The sequence below is a fragment of the Equus quagga genome, chromosome 1, assembly GCF_021613505.1.
Source record: "Equus quagga isolate Etosha38 chromosome 1, UCLA_HA_Equagga_1.0, whole genome shotgun sequence".
NCBI classification, from domain to species: Eukaryota; Metazoa; Chordata; class Mammalia; order Perissodactyla; family Equidae; genus Equus; species Equus quagga.
Window position 1 is genome coordinate 68,860,356 of NC_060267.1, and position 24,499 is coordinate 68,884,854.

Genomic DNA, 24,499 nt, shown 5'->3' on the forward strand with positions numbered 1-24,499 from the left:
ACATTAGAAATCAATATTGAAAAGAGAAACCCGAAAAATATCTTCTAAATGTGGAAATTTTATAATATACTTTTAAATAATTCATAGGTTAAAAAAATCATGATGGAGGAGCTGGCCCAGCAGCTCAGTGGTTAAGTTGGCAAGTTCTGCTTCAGCAGCCTGGGGTTCATGGATTCAGATCAACACATCGCTCATTAAGCTATGCTGTGGCGGCATTCCACATACAAAATAGAGGAAGACTGGCACAGATGTTAGCTAGGGCCACTCTTCCTCAAGCAGAAAGAGGAAGATTGGCAACAGATGTTAGCTCAGAGTCAATCTTCCTCACCAAAGAAAAAAATTATGGTGGAAATTTCAAAATATTTGTAAACTTATGATAGTAAAATCACTATCAAAATTGGTGGAATAGAGGAATTTTACAGTCTTAAATATATATATTGGAAAATAATACTGAAAATTAATACACTAAGAATCTAATTTAATGAGTTATAAAAAGAGAAAATGAAAAAATCCAAAGACAGGTAAAGATTTAATCAGTAATTTAAAATTTTACTGGGCCCAAACAATTTCCCTAGATAGTTCTAATATATTTTCTAAGGACAAATAACCCCTATCATGTACAAATTGTTCCATAAAATATAAAAAGGGGGTGGGAATCTCCCCCAACTCTTCTTATAAGCCTGATATAACACTGAAACAAAAACTGAACAAGGACAATATGAGAAAGGAAAAATCATGAGCCAATCTCACTTATAAACATAGACAGAAAAATTTGAAATAAAATACTAGCAAACAGAATCCAACAATGTATGAAATAATAATACTTAACACCCAGTAGGGTTTTTCCCAGGGATGCAAGGAAGTCTTAACATTAGAAAATATTTTAATGTAATTCATCACAATATTAAATAAAGAATAAAAAATGATCATTTCAGTAAATGCAGAAAAAGCTTTTGATAAAATTCAACAGGCATAATTTAAAAAATAAAAAAACTTAGCAAACTAGAAACAGAAGAAAACTTCTTCAACCTGATAAAGGGTATTTATCAAAAATTTGTAACTAAAAAGTTCTCCTTAAAGTTCCAAACAAACTTAACATTGCACAGAAATCCAACTCAGCATGAGAGAGAGAGAGAGAGAGAGAGAAGAAGAAGGAGGAGGAGGTGAAGGTGGAGGAGAAAGACGAAGGGAAGAGATGGGGGGAGAGGGAGAAGAGAGTGAGAAGGAAGGAGAGGAAGGGAGAGAGGGAAAAAGAAAAGGAAAGAGAAAAACAGGAAGGTAGGAAAAAAGGGCGGGGGGAAGGAGACAGGGAGGAAGGGGAAAGACAGAAGATGTAAAGATTGAAAAGGGAGAAACAAAATTGTCATTATTGCCTGAAAATAAGGTTGTCTACATAGGAAGTGAGAAAAAATCTATAAAGAGAAAATCTTAAAATTTAAATTAATAAGAGGCTCTAGCAAGGCTGCTTAATACAAGATCAATACACAAAATTCAATAGTATTTTTTGCAGCAGTTACAGTTTGTTAGAAAATGTACTTTAAAACTGAATCTCACAACACCACAAAAGTATAAAGTGCCCATGAATAAATCGATAAAAAGCTGCATAAGGAATTTTTGAAGAAAAGTATAAATCTTCATTAAAACACACAGAAAAAAATCTCCTACAAATTGGGGAGCTATATTTTGTTCATGTTAGGAAATTTAAGAATAAATATGTGAATATTTATAAATAAAAATTCAGTTTAATTCCAACCAAAATGAAATTGGGATTTTTCTTTTAATTTTTGAAGTCTACTCCAAAATTCAAATTGTATAGTAAATACCAAGAATAGTCAAGACAATGATAGAATAGGAATTGCATATTTATTGTACCAAATGTCAAGATGGATGATAAAGTTACAGTAATTTAGACAGCATAGTATTAGTACTGGTAAAGATAAATACATCAATGAAATGGAGGAGAGAAATCAGAAATAACGTGTGCATGTGTGGAAGTTTATATCTTAAATAAATGGTATTTGATATAAGATGATATTGCAAATCAGTAGGGAATGGATGAAGTATTTAATAAATTGTGCTTTGGTAATGGACTACTTTATACTTAAAAAAAAAAAAAGGATCAAATTAAACCTCCACCTCACACTGTGACCTAAATAAATTTGAGACAGGTTACATACCCAAATGCCAAAGCAAAATTGTCAAAGAGCTAGAAGAAAATATAGGAGAATGTCTTCACACACAGGGATAGGACGAGTATATCTTAAATGAGACTAAAAGAAAGCACAAAACATAAAGGACTAACAATTCAAATTCAGAAACTGCTTTATGGCAAAAATGCATCATTAAGAAGGTTTAAATAAAGGCAAAAATGGAAAACTGTAGCAATAACAAATATAGCCAAAAAAGGACTAGTATCTAGAATATTTTTTTAAAGTTATCAAATTAATAAGAAAAAGATGAACAACATAACAAAAAATTGGGCTAAGGATAGAAAGAGGGAACTCAAAGAAAAGAAAAACAACATGGCCTATAAAATTATGAAAATATGCTCAATTCACATGAAATCAGAAAAATGTAAATTCAAACAATGAGAGGTTTCTCAGCCAAAAGATATATAAATATTAAACTTACAAAAATTGTCAAGAATATGGAGAAAGAAGAAATCCCGTTTACTGCCAGTGGAGTATAAGTCAACACTATACAGTGTTAAATTGATTCATTAGTTCCAGTTACAGGTATATGCCCAAGGAGATATGTACAAAGTTATTCATTGACGCATATTTATAAAATAATCATATGGGAACACTTAAATATCAACATGGGAAGGATAACTAAGTTATGGTACACTCCAATACTAAATTATAGGAGAGAAATTAAAATGAATAAACCAGCTCTAAACTATGCATTTTGTTACCCTTTGGCAGTCACTTAGCTTCTTTGAGCTTCTTGTTCAATGTTTTTGTTTTAATCTCTAAAATGGAAATATCAGCTTCACAAACTGAAATGAAAGAGAATAAGAAGGGATTAAATAAAAGACAATATACATGAAGCTCCTGCATGCTATCATGCACATTAGAATCTAATCGTCTCTTGTCTGTGAAATAGGTTATCGCAGACATTCTCTGAGAAACAGCAATAGGAATGGGATATGTGATTTGAAAATTTTAAGTAAATATTCACTAAAACCTCAAAAAATGAGAAGGGCAGCTAAACAGGAATGAGGAAAGGAATAACCAAGCAAGTGAAAGACCAGCTCTCATTAATGAGATAATCATAAACGAGACTCTGGTAACATGCATCAAACAACACGCCTCTTTCCAAGAAACACACAGGCTCGGGACCATCTGATAGTCAGTGAAAAAACTATGAAGTAGGAATTATACTGCCTCCAAATACTGAGTGAGAACTTCATATGATTTCACAGGGTGTGAAAACTATGAACTATAGATTTTAATACTTAATGCCTTTATTTGAGAAGAAAATCATCTTGAACATGAAGCCTACTTCTAGGAATATGTACTATTAAGTTATCTTGAAAAGTCAACTTAGAGTGTTTTTCAGAGGGAATTTTAATCTGAGTAGTGCTGATTTCCCATAAACTATGTGTCTGTCAATCTTCATAAGAGACAGAGGGACACTTGAACTTAGATGATAGAATGTGTTTGGGAAAATCCTAGGCTGTATCCTGAAGGACCTAACAAGGGGCAAAAGAGACAATAGGCCCTCTGTGTTTGGACACAGTCAACACTCCCCTTGCGTTAATGCTCTGGTCCTCAGTACAACATTCAGAATAAATAAAACATAACAAATTATAAAGATGCTACAAAAGTAATCAGTGATGGTCAATGAAACCTAAAACAGATTAAAAAGTGAATTGATTACTCAGCTAATAAATATCTGGGATAACTTGTGCAGGTGAAGAGAAATATGCTGGAGAACACTGGATAACGGGTGTTCATTTGAAAGAGGAACTTCAGGAAAAAAATATGTCACAAACTAAGAGCATTTAAAGCTAGAAGGTTTCTCAACTTATACCTAGTAAAGAAATTGGCCATATGTAGGAAAAAAATCAAACAAATAGCACAGGTCCAGAAATACTTCCCCCATAACATTTCTCCCCAACTCCTGTTGGGAGGCACAAGCATTATTCAAAGCAATAGACTTGGAAAGTCTATTTTAGGAAATAATTGCATTTATTAATGAAAAGTTTTAGAATGTCATTGGCACTCGAATTCACTTTCCAATGCAAAACAAAGAAATCCAATTAATATAGGATATCTAAAAAGGGATATAACATATATCTTAAACACATGTTTATATGTTTTAGTAATAAAAACAATTTGTTTTATTACTAGAAATGCCAAATAAATTTATACTATATTTAATATTGAGCTGCTCACAATTCTTCCGCGCTACTTGTTTCAAGAAGACTAGAAGCAAAGAGGCTGATACTGAAATACCAAGACGTGGACAAGCTCAAAACGAGCCATCCAGTCTTTTTCCTTCCCACAGTATTTAATGCACTGCTCGACACACAACACATGCTTAACAAATATTCACTGATATGAGCAGGAAACTTTTTAGGGAAGATTGAATGAAATTTTAATTATTTTATTACCATTTATATTAATAATAAAGCAACTCATAAAACTTATGATAGTAATTCATCTTTACTGAAGTTTTTCTCTTCAATATATAATCTCATATTACAAAAGAAAAACTGTAACCTAACTCCACTCTAAATACCTATAGCTCAAGTTACTGGAACTCAAAAACAACAACAGAAATAGACACAGGCACACAGTTTGAGACCTAATGAAGGAAAAGCTAATCTATACCACCATCTAGTGGCCTCAGAATATATCACCAAGAAAGCACTTACCCAGGGATGCATCACCAAAGCTGAGTATCCGGAGTTCACAAGTACCGCTTGGATCCACTTCACCTCTTCCTTGTGCAGATTTGCAGGAGTCTGACTTTTGGACAAAACCAAGCAGGAACATCATCAAATGGATTGTTGCCTTGGCTCATCTCATATAATTTCGTCCACCCTTTAACCAATACCTATCTGTTATGTGAAGCATAAAAATGCATCTTCACACTCATCAGAAGGGCAATAATTAAAAATTGGTCAGAAAAGTCTCATACATCATCATTAAGTATAAATTTACAAAAGAGTTTGGCACTATTTAGTAAAGATGAATATGTACATACCTTGTGGCCTAGCAATTCCACTCCTCGGTAAATACTTGAGAGCAGCGGTTTGTAACAGCCAGTAGACAGATCCCCAAGGCATCTATGGATAGAATTCAGGGGCTCTGGTAACTTGGATGGAAAAAAGGTACATCCTTATTGTCACCAGCTTCTAACTGAAAATAAGCATTTCCTTTGATTCTGAAGGTAGACAATAAGTCATAATATTGTTAGCAAGACCAGAGACTTTATGACCAACAAAAATCAGATATTATCAAATTCCATTTATACTTGTTGCAAATAAATATTTCTTTTATGCTTATCATCTATTCACAATTATGATATCTCATATCCATCCACCTATATCTTGTTATTTAGTGACCTAATAAAGAAGCATGTCTGTTTCTTTTTAAAGAATTTTCCCTTATATTTTTTCAAGCTTTTTTGAGATATAATTGACACATAACATTTTGTAAGTTTAAGGTGTACAACCTGATGATTTGATTTACGTATATACTGCAAAGCGATTACCATGATAACGTCAGTTAATACATTCACCACCTCACATTGTTACTTTTGTGCGTGTATATGGTGAGAACTGCTGAGATCTATTTTCTTAGCAACTTTCAAGTATAAAATACAGTTATATCTTGATTATTCTAGTTCAATCTGTTTTCTTTGTAACCCTAGTCACTTGTTACAGATTTTAAAACATTAGGCGTCTACAGACTCATAAGATTTCCAAAAGGTTTTATGACACAAAAAAGGTTTGGAATGCCCGCCTTAGAGAAATTCTTCCACTGGAACCAGGAGACATCAACAAAGAAATTGAAATGGCTTTGTCCATAACATTTGAATGGACAAAGAAAGTAAACTGTATTCATACAATGGAATAATATACAGCAGAGAAATTAATTACTATGACTGCATTAACATGGGTGATTTTCAAAAGCCTAAAATTAAAGCTAAGAACCATGTAACAAAATAATAAAAATAGTCTGATTCCATTTAAAGAAAGTTCTAAAATAGACAAATCAAAACAGGATATTGTTTAGCATTATATACAAATTTTAAAGAAAATCAACGTAATATTAACACAAAATCTGGCATCATGGTTACTTGAGGGAGGTTGGGAAGGGTGTTGTAGGGAGGAGAATGTACCCAGAAAGGAATATGTATTGGGCTTCCAAGTTTCTTGCAATATTCTATTTCTTAAGCTTGGTGGGACGGGCAAAGGTATTCATTTTATTTTCTTTAAAGTGTACAGATACATTAAATACACTTTCGTACCCATAATAACTGCTTCATGTTACCTCCTTGTAGGCCATCTCTGCCCACCCAATCTAAAATAACTAACCAGCTACTCTATATCACATTAGCCTATTTTAATAATCCAGTTTTTTGTTATGATTTCTTTAGCGTTGGGCTACCTTTTCTTTGAACTACTTTTTAGAACTTTAGGATATACAACAGTAATTTTAAAAATGCTTACCCTATGTATTTTCCAGGCATTTTAGTGATATGTAAAAAAAAAAAATAGTCACAGAAAAATACTACTTTTTAAAATACTACTTTCTAAAACTACTTAGAGGTCAGATATCTTTTAAAAATAAATGGTAAACTGAACTTGTTTTACAATTTGCCATTAAACACCTTGGCTGGGTCACTTAGCTGCAATGAACCTGAGGAAATCATTTAATCTCTCAGAATCTCATCTTTCTCACTTACAAATTGGGGATAAGGCTTAACTTTGAGGACAATTAAAACCTGTGAGAAACTGACAGGAGACAGCCTTGGGCACCTAATAGCACTTAACAATGCATGAATTTTACTCTTTACTATCTTGTAAGCATTTTCCTTCTGGAAATTCCTTTTGGAAGTTCCCTTGATCTTTCTGCTAGGTGGATGCAGTTAATGAGGCTTTAGGGATGGCAAAGCCACAGAGTGGAAGAAGTCTGGGTCCTTAATCCAGCGTGTATACAAGAGCTGCCTCCCAACTAGGAACATCCACTTTGAATTCTTATAAAAAATAAAATCTATATTGTTTGAGTCACAATACACTTTCAGTGTCAATGTGTAAAAGCAACTTAGCCTATGCTAATTAACAGTCTTGAAAGATACTACAAAATATTGAGATCTCTGGCCTCCTTGTCTCCTCAACCTCAAAATAATGGCAACAGGGATTATATGTCACAGATAGGACACCAGAACTTTCCTCACAGGGGAAACTGAGTAGACAAGAGATATAACTTACAGATAACAATCAGGGTGGGGGAGATCCACTCAGGGAAACAGCCCAGTCAGGTCACCCTACAGTGAAGCCCATTCTTGACAAGACCCATCCATAGTCATAGAGCTTTCAAATTTTTTATTGTCTTACTCCAAAATATGAACCGATAATCAAGGGTCACAAATACAAAAACATTTTGGGAAAAACTCTAATACCAACATAGAAAATAATCAAATTGATAGAAAACAAAATAAAATTTGGGTGAATATCTAAAACAATTTTAAAAAAGAAAACACCTATAATTAATGTCCCCAGAGAGACAGAGATATTGAACAAAAAGTGAAACTATTTCAGAAGAGTGGGGGGGAAAAACCATTCTGGGAAAAGGGGTAAAAAGGAGCTCTTGGAAATAATACTGTGAGATTAGAAGTTTAAAAATTTAACAGACGAGTTGGAAGATAAAATTGGGACCTTTCCCTCCCTTCCTTCCCCCCCCCAAAAAAGAAAGAGATAAAAGACAGGAGGAAAAAGAAAATCAGAGGATCAAGTGGAGGCACAATGTTTGAATACTAGAAGTTTCAGAGATAAAGAAGGGAAGAAAAAATCCAAGAAACACAATAAATTTTTCATAAGTAAAGAGTTTCCAGATTGAGAAGGTCTACTCAGGGAGACACAAGGGATGAAAAAAGACCTACTCCAAGGATTATCATTGTGAAATTTCAGACAGTCAGACAATGAGAAAAACATAAAAGCTGCCAGGGAGAGAAACAAGCACATACAATGAATCACGGTTCAGAAAGGCATGGATTTCTCACTAGAAGCTATAAGGCAATGGTGCATTGCCTTCAAAAATATGAGCAAAAATTATTTCCAATGTAGAATTTTATACCCACCCAAACTATAAATTAAAGGGGTTGATAAAGGCATATCTAAAGGTGCAAGTCTCAAAAGTTTAATTCCCATGTACCCTCTCCTAATTAGGAGTAAATGAAAAAAAAAAAAAGATACAACATCCTGGAAACAGAAGCTCCAATACAAGACAAATGAGATTCCCCAGGATATCATGAAAAATCCCAGAATTACTACCATGCCATCTTACAGAACAACTAGTCCACACTGGAGCAAGAAAACAAAGGATTCCCAAAAAATAACTCTAGAAGATGAAATTGATAAGTTGATTAATGGGTTTAATCACATTGAAAGGAAATTTATTCTTTTGGCAAAGAATTTGATGATAAATAAGTGACAGTAAGGAAAACAATAGAAACAAACAAAGCAAAGACAGAGAAAAAAGAGATAGTCACCCTCCTATGATTAAGAGCATAGGTTTGAACCATAAGGCAGTAGCTTAAACTAGAAGATGATTTCTCATGTAAAAGAAGTCCAGACACGGGCAGTCCAGGGCTCCTAGCGTGGTGTTCCACGGCATCAGAACCCAGGCTTCTTCTCTCATGTTCCACCATCTTCAGCATGTGACTTCTAGCTCATACTCCAAGCCACGGACATCCACATTAAAGGAAGCAGAAATAAGAAAGGGACAAAGAGGGGAATAACCCCTCCTACACAGCTTTAGGATCACTCACAGTGGGTCGTAAATTCACCAACATCCCACTGGCCAGGACTTAGTCACACGGCTGCACCAAGCTGCATGGGTTCTATTACTAATTCAAAAAAGGTGGGAGGGATGAAGAATGCCTGCTGGGAAACAGCTGGCACTCTCTGCCACCTGCCTCCAGCACTTCTATTCTCCATATCCTACCGTGTTTTTTATCATAGCCTTTACTAACCCCTGATATATTTTCTCTCCATTTGTTTGTTCTCCCCAACCTGTAAGTTCCAAGAGGTCAGGGACTTTGTCTTTTGTTCGCCTTTCTACCCAGTTTCTGGAAAAGTGCCAGAAGCATAGAAGGAATTTAATAAACATTGGCTGAATGAGTGAATGAATTAATTCCAGGGGGGAGAAGTCTAAGAAAATAAGTTTAAATATAAAGATCCAGTCAGGGCAGAGATGAAGCTTTGTTTCGTCTTGATTAGTTAGAAGTGAATGCCTATCATCTGGAAAAACCGACCCCCGTCTGGAATTACTAATTTTAAAAAGCCTCCCTTTTCTGAATAGATGATTGAAAAGTCATTGCACAAAGCACAATCCATACAACCACAGGTGATAACCCTGTAATAATTCCCTAGTCTTAATAATTAAGCAATATTACACTAGTGTTCTCAATAATGTAATTAGCAAGAATAATGTAAACAACATCATGTATAAAGTAAAATAACGTATTCAACTAATTATTTTAATGTAAGCATTATTAAATACAGGAAAATAAGTTATTTGGAGGGAGCAGTATAAAAGAGACAAATCCTCTTCTTCCACAGAAGGAAGTCACTAGACACTATCTATAACCGAAAAAAATCAAGAAATGGCAAACAATGCTTATTACTTAAATACCAAGGCAGGCATTAGAGGAAAAAAGAGCTTGAAATGTTGAAGGTGTTTATTCTGATGACCAATAATCAGGGATAGGCAAGACCAGACCAGAGGTCAACTGTTTCGCGTATAAGGCTTACAGAATTATCTAGTTTTAACCACGTATGTTTAACTATGACTTTTTCATATCTAGCTCGGTGCCCCCACTCCTCTGAGCTCCTCAGAAACACAATGTAAATTGTTAGGAGCCTTACAACGTCACGCTGGAGGTGGCGACGAGGAAGGAGAATTCACTCAGTGCAGAACAGCGAAGGCTCCCTGGTCGGCAGCTACACGCACATCACACCCAACAAAACTGAACGCCGGCAAAACCCTCCACCATCGTAACCAAAGCATCACACCTGCGCATCCATCCTCCCCCTCAGCGGACAGACACTCGCGTCCACACACACATTCACGAGTCGTTCCGAACTGCGCGTGGAAATGAGGCGACGGGCCCGGAAAGCAGGTCCGGGAGCGACCTCAGCCTTCAGCCAATCCTAACGTCCCCTCGGGCGTCCCGGATGAGACCGTCTGAGGAAACCCACGGGACCCGAGGCTCCGTGCGGACACACACGCGCCACGCCGGCCCGCCTGGCGGACTGGGCGGTCTGGCCGCTCCTCCCCGGCGCCGGGGCGGAGCTGACCCCGCCGGGCCCACCCCGAGCCTGCGCCGCCCTGGCTGCGGTCGCCGCTCTCCGCCAGTGGGGAAGGCGTAAGACGACGCTACTCCGAGAGAGTCCCGGCTGGCTGCAGTCTGCGCTCGAAGCGGCGCCATGCTCGGCCTCCGAAGCTGCCTGACCAGGGTTCTGGCCGCGCGGACGCTCGCGCCTCAGGTACCGGCGGCGGGGACGCGCCCAGGCCGCGTTTTGGGGGAGGGGCGGAGCGGGCGTCTGCGGGAGCGCGCGACCCCGCGCGTGCGCCCACCCGGCTGGCGCGTCAAACCTGCGAGCGCGGTGCCGCCGCCGGTGTTCTAGCGCTAGTCCCAGAACCCGGAGGCGCGGACCCCGGGATGCGCGGGAGCTGGAAGGGAGTCGACGGGGGAAGACCCGCTGCCAGTGTCGCCTCCCGGGCGGCTCGCAGACAGCCGTGGACAGAGGGTTTCTGGCCCAGGTGCCAGGCGGCCCTGAGGACACCCCTGCAGCGCCGGCCCCGGCTTCCCTGCCGCCCCGCTCCTGTGCTCGGCGCGCTGGGGCCTGTGCCGCCTGGTGTGGGCTCAACTATCGATTGGTCGCTTGACAAGCCGGCCCCTCCAGACTGGAGGCAGCAGGAGAAAACGTCCACCCGCCGCTGGCGGCAGAACCGGCCTCCCGGCTTTCAACGAAATAGGCAGCTCCCGAGCATTTTGCAGAGAACCTTGAAGAGGAGGCCAGGGTGCGGGCGGTGGAGCAGCTGCCCAGCTGCCCGGTGTCTCCTGCGCTCGGCGCCCAAGCCGGGCGGGTCAGGAACCTCGCAGCAAATATGATAAACTCAATTAACCTTAGATGAGAAGTATGCTGGGTAGATTTTTGTGTCAGCCTTATCTGTAGGGAATTGGCTTATCGGAATCTAACCGGAGATTTTTTTCCTTTAGATGTTTAGACTAGTACTCCTTTCTCAACGGGCAGGACAAGAAGGGGGTTAACCTAGAGACTGACTTTCTGGTGAAAACTAAGGAAGAGGCATTAATGGCCCTTTCACCGGAGATTAGCAGTACAGTCTATATCCTTCTGATTCTCTCTTTACTGGGGGAGGGCGAAGAATTATTCCTTACAACTGTATTGTGAAATTTGAGTTAATTAAACGTGGACCAGTTGTTCTAAGTGAATTGAAAGTCATTGTTGTGGAGAGTGAGCCCTAATGTGGAGATACACGATCCTGAAGCACTCATGCTTCCTCCCCAGTGTAGTTCCATTGTTTAAGAACCTTTTTAAAAAAGAATCAATTTTTTGCTAGTGAACACATTTCTATTATGCCAGCCAAAATACCTGTATATTTTATAAAACTTTTTAAAATGCTTAACTAACACATATATTATTGATTAAAGATGGAATATGGGCTAAATAAGGAAACACTATTTGTAAAATTTATCAGGATCCAAATTATAGTTCTTAGGTAAAGAAGGTGCCCCAGTGCCTTCTTATGAGCAATTTCTCATGAAAAAGTGACTAAAATTGGACCCCTTTCTAGGAAACAGTAGCTATATATTTAAAATATTTAGTTAACTTTATTGACATCTCTCTAAACAAGTGTCTATGGAGAGATGACAACAGAAGTACAAACACAGATTATGATTCTACTGAGTGTCCCTTGTTTCCAGACTCAGATTAGTTGTAACATAATATTAGAAACCGTGCCTTCCCAAAATACTTAAATTTGCCTTATCTTTCTTCAGGTGTGCTCATCTTTTGCTACAGGCCCCAGACAATATGAAGGAACGTTCTATGAATTCCGTACCTATTATCTTAAGCCCTCAAAGATGAATGAGTTCCTGGAAAATTTTAAGAAAAACGTTCATCTTCGGACAGCTCATTCTGAATTGGTTGGATTTTGGAGTGTAGAATTTGGAGGCAGAATGAATAAAGTGTTTCATATTTGGAAGTATGGTATGAGTCAACTGCTTAAGTATTCAGTACAGATTTTCATTCTCTTGGATGTTACATGAGACTTAGTTCTTGGATCTATATTACTATAGATATACACAGCTTAATAAAACTTTTAAAAAGCAGTACCAAAACAAATAAACTCAGTGATTACACCTCTAACAGCCCATTTGCTGGAACAAATATTATCATATGGGAATGTGATAGGAAAATGTGGCATCTCAAATTTCAAGTCATAAAATTGTGAACTAGACTTTAACTCTCAGAAAAATTTTAGAATGATTTATTATAAAGATGGTTTATGAAAAATTTAAAGTAGTGATTGCAAGAACCCACATGGGTTAAGATCATAAAAGAAAAGTAGAATTATTTTTTCTTATTATTGAAGCCAGGACTGGATATCAGTTTTAGCAGGTATCATTCAAACATCTAGGGCCTTTAGGGAAATGGAGGTTGATAGAGGATGATAGTTAACTTTGAAGCCCTCACCCATCTGTAAGATTTAATCATCCTGTTATGTCTCAGGACCACTTCTGTTTTATTTCTGCACCCCAGAGTTTCAAGGAATTCACTGTCACTATACAGTCTAGGGAAGTAAAGGAAAAGGAATCAGAGTTCTCCCCACATTGAAGCTAACCTGCCGCTGGTTTAGTAGAGGAAGAAGAACAGGCTACAGGAATTCCCAGAGTGTTTGTTGCTTCAGTGTCTGATCTTCAGTGAAGTCCACATTCAGGACTTGATGATAGCCAAAGAACTTTCAATAATTTCATTTATTGTTTGGTCATCAGTGTCCACAGTTAACAGGCATAAAATACTTTAATATGAAAAGTGCTCATTCTATACTTAACATGGCTATAGTTTCGGGGTTTTCCATGTTGTAACATAACACACCCCATTACAAAACAATTTATGCACAATTTAGTGTGCCACCAGCTGAATTGTATCCCATTAAAAAAATTACTAGTAAGGTCCTGATATAACTTACTTAGGCTAAGATAAATGTTATTCCTTACCTGCAGCATGAACCATAGAAAACTCTTTTACCATGAGTCTTATGAGGCCCTAACAGTAAATATAGTACTATGCCCATATGTTAGTACATGTTTATACCTGTTTCGTATCAAACAGAAAAGAAATAGTACTGGGTAAAAAGAATGAGTGAAAATAAGTAAAAGAATCAGCACTATTTCTTTATAAGCTGTTTGTTCAAAGAACAAGAGGCTATAAAAGTGCATCTTAATTTCATTTATGTTAAATTTAATTCAGGGTGTACCCTGACCTAACCACCCCTCACCACCAAAGAAAAATTGCCTTTTTCTAAACTGGCATTATAACTTAATTGCCTCAAATTAAATTAATACAAATAGTGAATATATATTGAGTACTAACCAGGTAGCTAATTCTCACAACAACCCTGGAGGTAGACGCTATTATCATTATCCCATTTCACAGAGTAAGAACCAGGCACAGAAAGATTCAATAACTTACCTAAGTCACACAACTACCTACCAAGTGGTAAAGCCTATAAAGCCGCCTGTCTCACATTAGCATTAGTTGTTTACATTTCTGCTCCCCTCTTAGACCATGAGAAACTTGGGGACAGATGTCACGTCTATATATGTTGGTGTATCCACTGATATAACACAATGTCCTTATGCAGCCTCAATGAACATTTGCTGAGTTGAGTGAAATTCAGAAAAAGTACAGTGTTTTCTTATTCCTTTTCTTCCCATAGATAATTTTGCTCATCGAACTGAAGTTCGGAAAGCCTTGGCCAAAGATAAGGAATGGCAAGAAAAATTTCTCATTCCCAACTTGGCTCTTATTGATAAACAAGAGAGTGAGATTGCTTACCTGGTGCCATGGAGCAAATTAGAAAAACCTCCAAAAGAAGGTAAGTCCTTCCCTCTTAGTCACTTTGAATTTTGATGGAGAAAATACAAAAGACTTTAAACTATAAAAACTAAAGTTCTACCGGAAAAGGATTAATGAATTTAATCCTTTGTCTAATATAAGCACATATGTTGATCACTGAGATAAAAATAAATTGGAGCTCTTAGCTTATCCTTTAAAAAATGAGCATTAAATGATGAAGTATTTTTCCAAGTTGGTATCTTACTGATACTTAAAGTTTAGCTGTATTATAGAAAAGTTGACATGGTGAGTAAAGGTCGAGCAGCTGGGCCTTGAAAGCAGGGAACATGTGTGGGTAGGTGATGGATAGTGTGCGATATTTTGTCATAATTTTTAAATAATATAAACTTTTAAATATAAAAGTACTTTTCCATAAATTATAACTAATCTTAAATAATTTTGTACATGTTTGCTTATAAAATTGACTGGGGTAATCAATGAACTGAAATTGCCAAGTTGTATTACTGTAGTCTAACTTTTATTTCTTCCTCTTTCTTATTTCTCAGTTTGAAAATAATTCCTAAAGATTTGTCTTCTTGCTGATTTCACTTCTTGCTGACTTAAAGAAATAATTACCTCAATCCAGTTTTAAACAAAGGTCAGATTAGAAAAAGCATAAGCTAATTTAAATTTATTTTATTTCCCTTATTATTCCCAACTTTGTAGTGCATTTTACGTAAAAGAGATCTGAAAAGTCTTATTTGATCCTTACCCATGTAGATGCCCCTTGCCTTTCAGCACTGTCTAAATGAACTAGCTGGCTTCTCAGTCTCAAATCTTGGTTCTCTTCCTCTGGGTTGTTCATGATTTTTCAGTAACTTTTGCATATTTTCCTTTTTTACTTCTCAAATCTACTTGCCCCCTAGTTTCTTTCTCTCCACCCACCTTATATTCCATCCAGAAGGTAAAATGCTTTTCAAGTATTTACCTGGTTATTTAGGAATAATAAAACCATCTCCTTTAGGGTTTTTCTTTTCTTTAAAAACGCTGAGGCAGTCACTTCAGGTCCATTATTTACTCGCTGCTCCTGTTAGAAATGGAACCCTGTGGGAGAAATTATATAAAGAAAAAAGTAGTAGAAATTAGAAGAATGGAACTGTAAGAGAATGGAAATACTTCCTTATTCAGTTCTTTTTTAAAAGTATAGACTCAGGCAGCTAAAAAATCCTATGCCATTATAAAACTCTCACATTCTCATTATAAATGTCACTGTTTTATTGACAAATTTTACCAATTAAATATATTTTAGACAATAGCTTACTTATAGCTTTCAGTCCTTTTCCTTTGTTTTGTATGATAAGCTTAACAACTGACCCTTAAACTAGGACAAGGACTTTGTAAACATAAAAGCAAAAAAAACAATGAAAATTATTAATATATCTACATAAACATGTATACATGTATGATCCTCCAAATCTGTATATGTAGATTAACCTTCCACTGGAACCAAACTAAACGTGATTAGAAATTGTTTGGATGTGTCCTGTAAAATAATAATTCTCCTTCCTCTAGGAGTCTATGAACTGGCTACTTTTCAGATGAAACCTGGTGGGCCAGCTCTGTGGGGTGATCCATTTAAAAGGGCAGTTCATACTCATGTCAATCGAGGCTACTCAAAACTAGTTGGAGTTTTCCACACAGAATATGGAGCACTCAACCGAGGTATAGTAGTCCATTTCTTCTATGAAATTGCAAAGTATACTGGTGATCTACTTAAGTTCCTTGGGTCGGTTTGTCTCTGTTCTCAGTATGGAATATATTTTATTTTTTATTGCCAAATTTTTAGTTTCTTATAATTTTAAGGTTTGAACAAACCTTTTATACATCTTATTTATTTAGAATATTAATACCTTATGAAGCCTTTTTCAAATACTGAACTTCTTTTCCCTGATACATCAAAATGATAAAATTTTAAAAACTGCAAGGAACCTCAAGAAATCGTCTGTTCCTTTCATCATCGTTTTTTTCCTCTAAATGTACTTTTATTGATTTTTTCTATTTTCTAGTTTTATTGAGATATAACTTACATATAACATCGTATAAAGTTTAAGGTGTACAACATAATGATTTGATATATGTATATATTGTGAAATGATTACCACGATAAGTTTAGTTAATATCCATCACCTCACATAGTTACAAATATTTTTTCTCATGATAAGAACGTTTTTTTCTTGAGATGAGAACTTTTTTTTTTTTTGGTGAGGAAGATTGTCCCTGAGCTAACATCTGTGCCAGTCTTCCTCTACTTTATATGTGGGACGCCACCACAAGATGGCTTAATAAGCAGTGTATAGGTCTGCACCCAGGATCTGAAACCATGAAGCCTCGGCCACCAAAGCAGAACATGCAAACTTAACCACTATGCCACTAGGCCAGCCCCTCTGATGAGAACTTTTAAGATGTACTCTATTAGCATGTTTCAAATATATAATATGATATTGTTAACTATAGTTATCATGTTGTGTATTACATCCCCAGAACTAGAAGTTGGTTTGGACCTTTTGTGACTTTTTTTTTAGTAACATTACATGGGATAGGAGATTGTTTTTGGGTGAAAAAGTAATACATACTTATTATAAATATTAAAAACACTGTCAAGCCCAAAGAAAAAACTACCCATTTCCCACTACTTAGGTATATATAGTATATATACTATATATATAGTATATTAATGTGTTTAATAAAACATGCTTTGGGGATATTTAACTTATAGAGTTGAAAGATACTCCAATTAGAATTTCAGAGGATTTTTTTGTGGCAAACTGAAAAATGTTTGTAAAGTTTATGTGAAAGGATAAATGACTAAGAATAGCTAATAAATATTTGAAAGACTCATAATATCCAATTGCCTCCTTGTCTTCTCCACTTCATGCCCAATGGATATCTCAAACCTCTAATGTATCCAAAGCTGAGCTGATCGTTGCCCAGAAATTCAATTTCTAGTAATATAGTATAAGAAAAGAGTCAGACTATACAAAAATAGATGTATGTTCAAGTTGGAAAATGCATGGAGAAAAATTACTATGAAAATTATTAGATGCTTATCTCACACTATACACTAAAATAAAATGAAGATAGATTATAGATTTCAATAAAAAAATTGAATTCATAGAATTTCTAAAACAAAATACAGCTGCATGTATTTAATAATATGGATGGGAATGATATTTTTAAGCCAAAAAGCAAATGAGGAAACTATAAAGGAAAAAAGAATCAACTGATGATTTTATTATACAAAGCCTCAAACTTTGTGCATTCTCAGAATACCACAAATGAAATCCAAAAGAAAAATAAGAACTTATGCAAAGGTAGATACACAGATGACTACTAACTATGCATTAAAGATGATGCAGATTAAAACTATAATGAGATGCCATTTTTCACCTAATAAAGACATATTAGATTTGGTATTAGATAGGTCAGGGAAAAATAAGTACTATTATATTGTGTACGGTTCAGATTGGCTTAATTTTTTCCCCCTAAATTTTTGACAATATATATAAAAAGCCTTAATTTTTTAATTGTTTTTGCCAATAGTCTAGGAAATATGCATGGGATGTGTAGGTGTGTTTAGTAATACAAGAAGTAAAGTTGAAAGGATATAAAATATATAGTCATATTTGAATGATGAAATTAAGTTTTTTAAGTCTCTAATTTACTACAATGGACATGTATAACTTTTAATAAGAGAAAACTACTGAAACTGTGCACATACTTTTTTTTTTTTTTTTAAGATTTTATTGTTGTCCTTTCTCTCCCCAAAGCCCCCCGGTACATAGTTGTATATTCTTAGTTGTGGGTCCTTCTAGTTGTGGCATGTGGGATGCTGCCTCAGCGTGGTTCGATGAGCAGTGCCATGTCCGCGCCCAGGATTCGAACCGATGAAACACTGGGCCGCCTGCAGCCGAGCACATGAACTTAACCACTCGGCCATGGGGCCAGCCCCTGTGCACACACTTTTTCATCTTAAATTCATTCTCAGTGTTCTAGGAGAATGGTAATATGCTAAGTATAAATCATTACTTCACTTCTGGAGCACAGTGTATAATATATACACTGTATATCCATAACTGTATCTATATAAGAAATATTCTTTGGTTCTCTCAATTTAAATTTTAGGAGATATATTAAGAAAATAATCAGATCCAGACTGCCTGGGTTTGAATCCCAGCTCCATCACTTATAACTTTGTGTCCTTGGGTAAGTTACCTAACCTCACTGTGCCTTAGTTTCCTCATCCATAAAATGATGATAATCATAACCTACCACCAAAGATTATTATGAAGACTAAATGAGTTAATACGTGAAAAATGTAAAACGAGGCCTGGCACATAGTAAGCACCTACTAAACATTAGTAGTAGTTGTCAACGACATTGTTATTATAGATATACATGTAGGTGCTGCTCTAAGGAAGTTTATGTTAGCATTGTTTACAATAGGAAAACATTGGAAACAAAGTGGTATTACCCTCCTTTTTTTTTTTTTTTTGATTAAGATTAGCCCTGAGCTAACATCTGCTGCCAATCAATCCTCCTCTTTTTTTTGCTGAGGAAGACTAGCCCTGAGCTAACATCCGTGCCCATGTTCCTCTGCTTTATATGTGGGATGCCTACCACAGCGTGGCTTGCCAAGCAGTGCCATGTCTGCATCTGGGATCCGAACCGGTGAACACTGGGCTGCCGAAGTGGAATGTGTGCACTTAACCACTGCGCCACCGGCCCGGCCCCGGGTATTACCCTTTATGTAATAGACATGTAATACAGAAATATACATATATCCCTCGTGTATCTCTTATATTTATATAACCATAAACATATATTCTTATATGTGTTTATGTATTTATAAATATATATAAAAATACATACAGATATACATAAATATGGAAGGAGATACACCAAATATAAAAGTGGTTATTTATGGGTGGTATAGAAATGATTCCTATTTTCACTTTTTATCTGCATTTTCATATAAAGCTAAAATGCGTTACATTTTAATTATAAAAATTTTATTAAAAATTATGCACGAGAATGTTTGTTTCAGTATGTCATAGAATATTGAAATATTGGAAATAATCTAATTGTTCAACAATAAGGAGTTAGTTGGGGTAAAATGTTGTTATATCTATAAGGAGGAATTCAGATAACCATTAAAAATTAATGTTATTGCAATAGAAAATACTCATTGTTGATTTTTAAAACTCTATTACTAAGCATAATATACAGTAAGACCCTAATTTGATTTTACTCATATTTTTTAAAGGAAATACACTAAAATATTAATAGAGGTTTTCTCTTGGCAGTTAGGATTGTTACTTTTTATTTTCTTCTTTGTATCATCCAAATTATCAGTAGTAAACACAATATTTTTATACTCTTGCTTTTTTTAAATAAAATAAAATGTATTAGGAAGTGATGAAACTTCCATTTAGTCTTGATTGTGTCTTTATCTGTTACTTTACTTCCCCTCTCCAGCTTTCTTTTTCTTCATCTATAAAAGCAGTTTGATTATTTATAAATTTCTCCCCCAAATCTCTAACCCCTCTGAAATCTTATCAACATACTAAGTTTTACCTTTTTGATACTCACTATTCTGATTTAAAGAACAAGACAACACTCTGATTTTCCTGTATTTCTTATTTGTAATAATGCCATAATCTCAGATCCTATTTCTGGTTTATTTCTGCAGTTCACGTTCTTTGGTGGAATGAGAGTGCAGATAGTCGAGCAGCTGGGAGACATGAGTCTCATGAGGATCCCAGAGTTGTGGCAGCGGGTAAGCTGTTTCACTAGGCATGAATGATTTTTAGAACAAATTTGATTCAGTCAATAACTTTATATGCCTTCTTATGAAATGTTTTTTCCAGTTCGAGAAAGTGTTAACTTCCTTGAGTCTCAGCAGAATATGCTTCTGATTCCTACCTCATTTTCACCGTTGAAATAGTTTTCCACTGAAATATGAAGCATTTCATTAACTGCCATAAGATGTGTCTGCCAAAGGTGCTTAAATTCTCCCAAGAGATTCTCATTTTTATTTGAAGGAGGTGGTGAGTTAATTCACTATGTCCCTTGCATTTTTAAAAGCTACCTTTTTACATAGTCACGACAACTTCAGGAACTAGTTCTGTTCATTTTCCCCTTGGCATTTCAGTAACTGTCATACGTTATAAAAATACTTTTAATTACTACAAGATCTTGATTTTTCACTTGTTTCAGAATATCTCTTATTCTCTATTTTGACAAGCTTCTGCTTTTATAGCATTTTATTATATTCAAATGATTACATTTCCATGCCTGTGATAATATTTTTAATTATTTATATACATTGTCAACCTTTTCATTGTTTCTGTTTTTCTGAGATTTTCAAAGTTTTTTCCAATAAAGTTTATTTTGTAATACTAAAGAGGATTCATAAAAACATTAAACATATTTCTTTACTATGGAAAAGTATATCATCTGTGTCACCTGTATTAATTATGGTTTTCACATTAATAATTCATCACTTACTTGAAAAATACTATTAGGTCCTGGTATTAAAAATCTCAGTTGAAGATTCATTGGTTTATATGCTGAAATGTCTTCATTTACAGTTAATTTTACTAATTCTTTAATTTGGATCACTGTTTGAGAGAGATACTTGGGACATCTGTTTGTTTTAATGAGAGATTTATGGTTATGGAAATGTTTGCCCTAATAAAAGCCTATATAACCATTCTGATTCTTTTTATTGTGTTTTATATTTTTATCCTCTTCTCTGGAGCTATCGTTGTGTTGCTATAAGGTAATGAGACAGTAATACTGTACTGTATTGTAAATTTTGTTACCTCAAGTAAATAGCATGATAGTAACCCTACAAGGAGAATTTCTTCAGTACTGTCACAGATGTGCTGGGATTTTCCCACAAATAACTTTTATTTTAGTTGAGTGCCTCAGCCTTCTTAAACTAGACTTGGTACTTCTAAGCTCTCCTATATTTACAGCTATATTATTTTGTGTTTCTAACATATATTACAAATACAACATAGTAAATTATTTATTAGCTGTCTGAAGGAAAATTGAAAAACAGGAAGCACAGTCAACTCTCATTTTGCTGGTCCTCAGGGATTCAAAGGACAGACGAATTTCCTCCTAAGGCAGAGAATAGCCTGAATCTCGAGGTTAAAACCTATCAGACAGGTTAGAGGCACTGGAGTTTTGACTGACTGTCTTCCACTTCAGTGTTCCTTTGAAAAGTTGTCACTTTTAGGAAATTATGTGATGGTGGTATCAATTGCAGTCATTGTGGACAGAGGGTCTCTCTGGTGTGAGATTGGCTCTATGCTTTACACCATGTTTGGTGTCATGAAAGTATATAACTGCCTCTGCCTTTTTCCTTTTTCGTTCGTCTTTAGACTAGCTAAAACATTTCCTGGTGATAGCCAGCGGCTCTTTCATCCAGTCCACAGCCCTGATGGAGATTTATAAAGTAGCAGTGGGCCAGTGTTCTTACCATGTCCCAGACAAAACTGGAGAGCCAGTAGATGACAGGCTTCATTCTGCTGATGATCTGTAGGTGCTTCATTTTACTGATCTGCTCCTGGATCAGGAAGACAACAGAACTGGCTGGGATGAAGGACGTCACAGAGATGACACAGATGGACACAAGGATGTCCAATGACATGCTCTTCCGGAAAATAGCAAGTCATTGAGAATCTGAGGGGTCACTGATGCAGTTGAGAACTCAACCAAGGAGGACACAAACACACATGAATATCTGATGCCCAGGGGAAAACATCTGTCCAATAAATAAAATTAGTTTATTTTATTCAGAGTTAAAACATGATTGTTTCCAAGTCAAAAAGACTGAAAATTCAAATGCAAAACTGATTTCACTGAGTCCAAAAAAAGAGTCCAGTACCAAAATGAAAATATTGAAAGAGGTCTGAGAGTGGCCTAATGGCGTTCACTTTGGTCCACTATTCTTGACCTTATAAGAGCAGCAGGTTGTAAATTCTCACAGACAAAGGACTGGTGTCACTTAAAAACAATAAACACAGAAATATTAGTGGGATACTATGCAAATAAGTGAGATTCTTACAGCTGTAAATAAATTTGAAAACAACAGTGTATAGCATATCAATCTGGTACAAAAATTCTAATACATTGTTATAAGAATGGTCTTATAAGCCCATTACACAAGGTATGGTATAAAATTCATAGTGACCTATATTGATATTCTGTGGGAGATAAGTAGAAACAATAATTGCCATGCTCCATACCCAGAATCTACACTTTCAATTATTAAATATACAGAGTAGCTCAGCCTTGGCTGACACAAGATCAGTAAATGCCAGTGATGGCTTTTATTCAGTAGTCTTAAACAATAAGCTGCTAGGTCATCTGATTTACATGCCAACTACTCCCATGTACCAGGACTCTGGGCCCATTTTTCTGACATGTCTTGGGATGCATAAAGTACCTTGGCCAGCTTCAAGTGTTTCTTCACTAGTTTGATGGCATCCTTAATTTTGACTTGGAGAAAGTGATTGAGAAGTAATGGCACCCAGGGGAAACCCACTATATCTATAAGAACAGCGTAAATTAAAACACAGACAGTGTGGAACATGATATCCCTTAGCAGAAAACATCACATGAGTATATACAAGCTTCATTCAGATGAATTTCCTCTTCAAAGAAAGTCCAAAGTTAGAGAAAGTTACACCTCGGCCTCCTCTAATGGATTCTGGCAATCTCTTAACTCTATGATTGCTGCCTAGGGGCTAATAGAAACTAAATAGGAAAGGGGAGGAGCCTGGGCCTGATTACAGACAGACTGAGACATCTGAGACATTGAGTAAAGAATGATCATTCATCTCACAGCTGCTCCTCCAACCTTGTGGGCTCAGGCCTGAACTTGGGTCTCAAGGCAAGCAGATGCGGAGTCAGGCTGAGCAGTGAGGGACACTGACCAGACAGGCTAAGGAGGGCTTATAGACAGGCTGTGGCTCTTTCCTAGCATGAGGGCCACCATAGGGGGGTCTAGTTTGCTCTGCTCAGAGTTCTGTGGGTCCTGGCCCTTGAAGAAAAGGCCAAGAGGAAAAGTGGGAAGCAGTGATGGAGGTAAGTTTTGAGGCAGCCATGTAAGGTATCTTATTTTCCAAGAGGTATGAACGGACTTCAAGTATTCTTCCTTCTTTCTTTCCCAGTTCCACCTCTCCCTTCAAAACTAAAAGAGGGACAAATGGGTTGAAAAGCAGGGAAAAGAGGTGGTTTTGATAACACCTCTTCCATCCAAATCCTTCTTGAGTCCACGTAAAAAGCCTGAAAAACTGTCCTTGAGTACACAGGACCCTCTGAGAATCTGATTTGGCAAAAAAGCGTTACTAGGATATAAGACATACTTTGGATTAAACCAATTCAAAAACCTCCTTATCAAATAAGATATGACTGAACTAGAAGCTTTTTTTTTTTTTTTGAGGAAGATTAGCCCTGAGCTAACTGCTGCCAATCCTCCTCTTTTTGCTGAGGAAGACTGGCCCTGAGCTAACGTCTGTGCTCATGTTCCTCTACTTTATACGTGGGACGCCTACCATAGCATGGCTTTTGCCCAGCGGTGCCAAGTCTGCACCTGGGATCCGAACTTGTGAACCCCGGGCCACCAAGAAGCAGAACGTGCGAACTTAAACACTGCGCCACCAGGCCAGCCCCCTAGCAGCTTTTTAAATTCAAAGTAAACCAAGCACATGTGTTTTATGGACCAGAATTGGGGCAGAAAACAAAACAAGGACAACAGTGACACATGTCCCTCAAACATGGACCACAGTGTGACCAAACCTGCCCATAGGGCCCAGGCACCGCCATCAGCCAACCACCAAGACCTGGTCCATTCTGCTCTTGGCACTGGCCATTCACTTATGCCAAGCCAAAGTCTTCTCCAGGAAACTTTTCTAAACTACTAAACAATAGACAGTAAAATATGATGCTTTATAGTCACAAAACGTTTTTATTTAGGGAGTAGCATCATTGGCTATGCCTAATGACTTCTTCGATTCATACTGTTCATCCGAATCATACTGATGAATAGATTAGCTGTTATTTTAAAGACAGGTAACCAGGACCTCTTCAAGTTCTCAC

The 24,499-nt window shown here is 36.6% G+C and overlaps 1 protein-coding gene and 1 long non-coding RNA gene across 5 annotated transcripts in view; one reads left to right on the forward strand and one right to left on the reverse strand.

Moving 5' to 3' along the window:
* Nucleotides 1-1,897: 1,897 nt before the first annotated feature.
* Nucleotides 1,898-23,858, reverse strand: LOC124248782 (uncharacterized). 3 transcript variants are annotated; one of them, XR_006891141.1, is made up of 5 exons: nt 21,876-23,858; nt 15,315-15,430; nt 5,215-5,296; nt 4,883-4,976; nt 1,898-2,998 (listed from the first exon to the last, which is right to left on the reverse strand). It is a non-coding gene; the product is annotated as an uncharacterized LOC124248782 (long non-coding RNA). The 3 variants fall into 3 exon arrangements; XR_006891142.1 differs by lacking the exons at nt 15,315-15,430; nt 21,876-23,858 and adding an exon at nt 10,253-10,448; XR_006891143.1 differs by lacking the exons at nt 15,315-15,430; nt 21,876-23,858 and adding an exon at nt 10,106-10,448.
* The window catches only part of LOC124248751 (protein NipSnap homolog 3A), a 14,777-nt gene continuing 811 nt past the window's right edge, over nt 10,534-24,499 (forward strand). Inside the window, exons 1-6 of one of the 2 annotated variants that reach the window (XM_046679210.1) lie at nt 10,541-10,726; nt 12,265-12,475; nt 14,208-14,366; nt 15,899-16,048; nt 20,076-20,162; nt 20,254-21,098. In XM_046679210.1, the coding sequence (XP_046535166.1) occupies nt 10,667-10,726; nt 12,265-12,475; nt 14,208-14,366; nt 15,899-16,048; nt 20,076-20,162; nt 20,254-20,330 (744 nt within the window). In that variant the 5' untranslated portion in view covers nt 10,541-10,666 and the 3' untranslated portion in view covers nt 20,331-21,098. Of the gene's footprint in view, nt 10,727-12,264; nt 12,476-14,207; nt 14,367-15,898; nt 16,049-20,075; nt 20,163-20,253; nt 21,099-24,499 lie in introns of those variants that run through there. The other variant, XM_046679201.1, reaches the window with a different exon arrangement.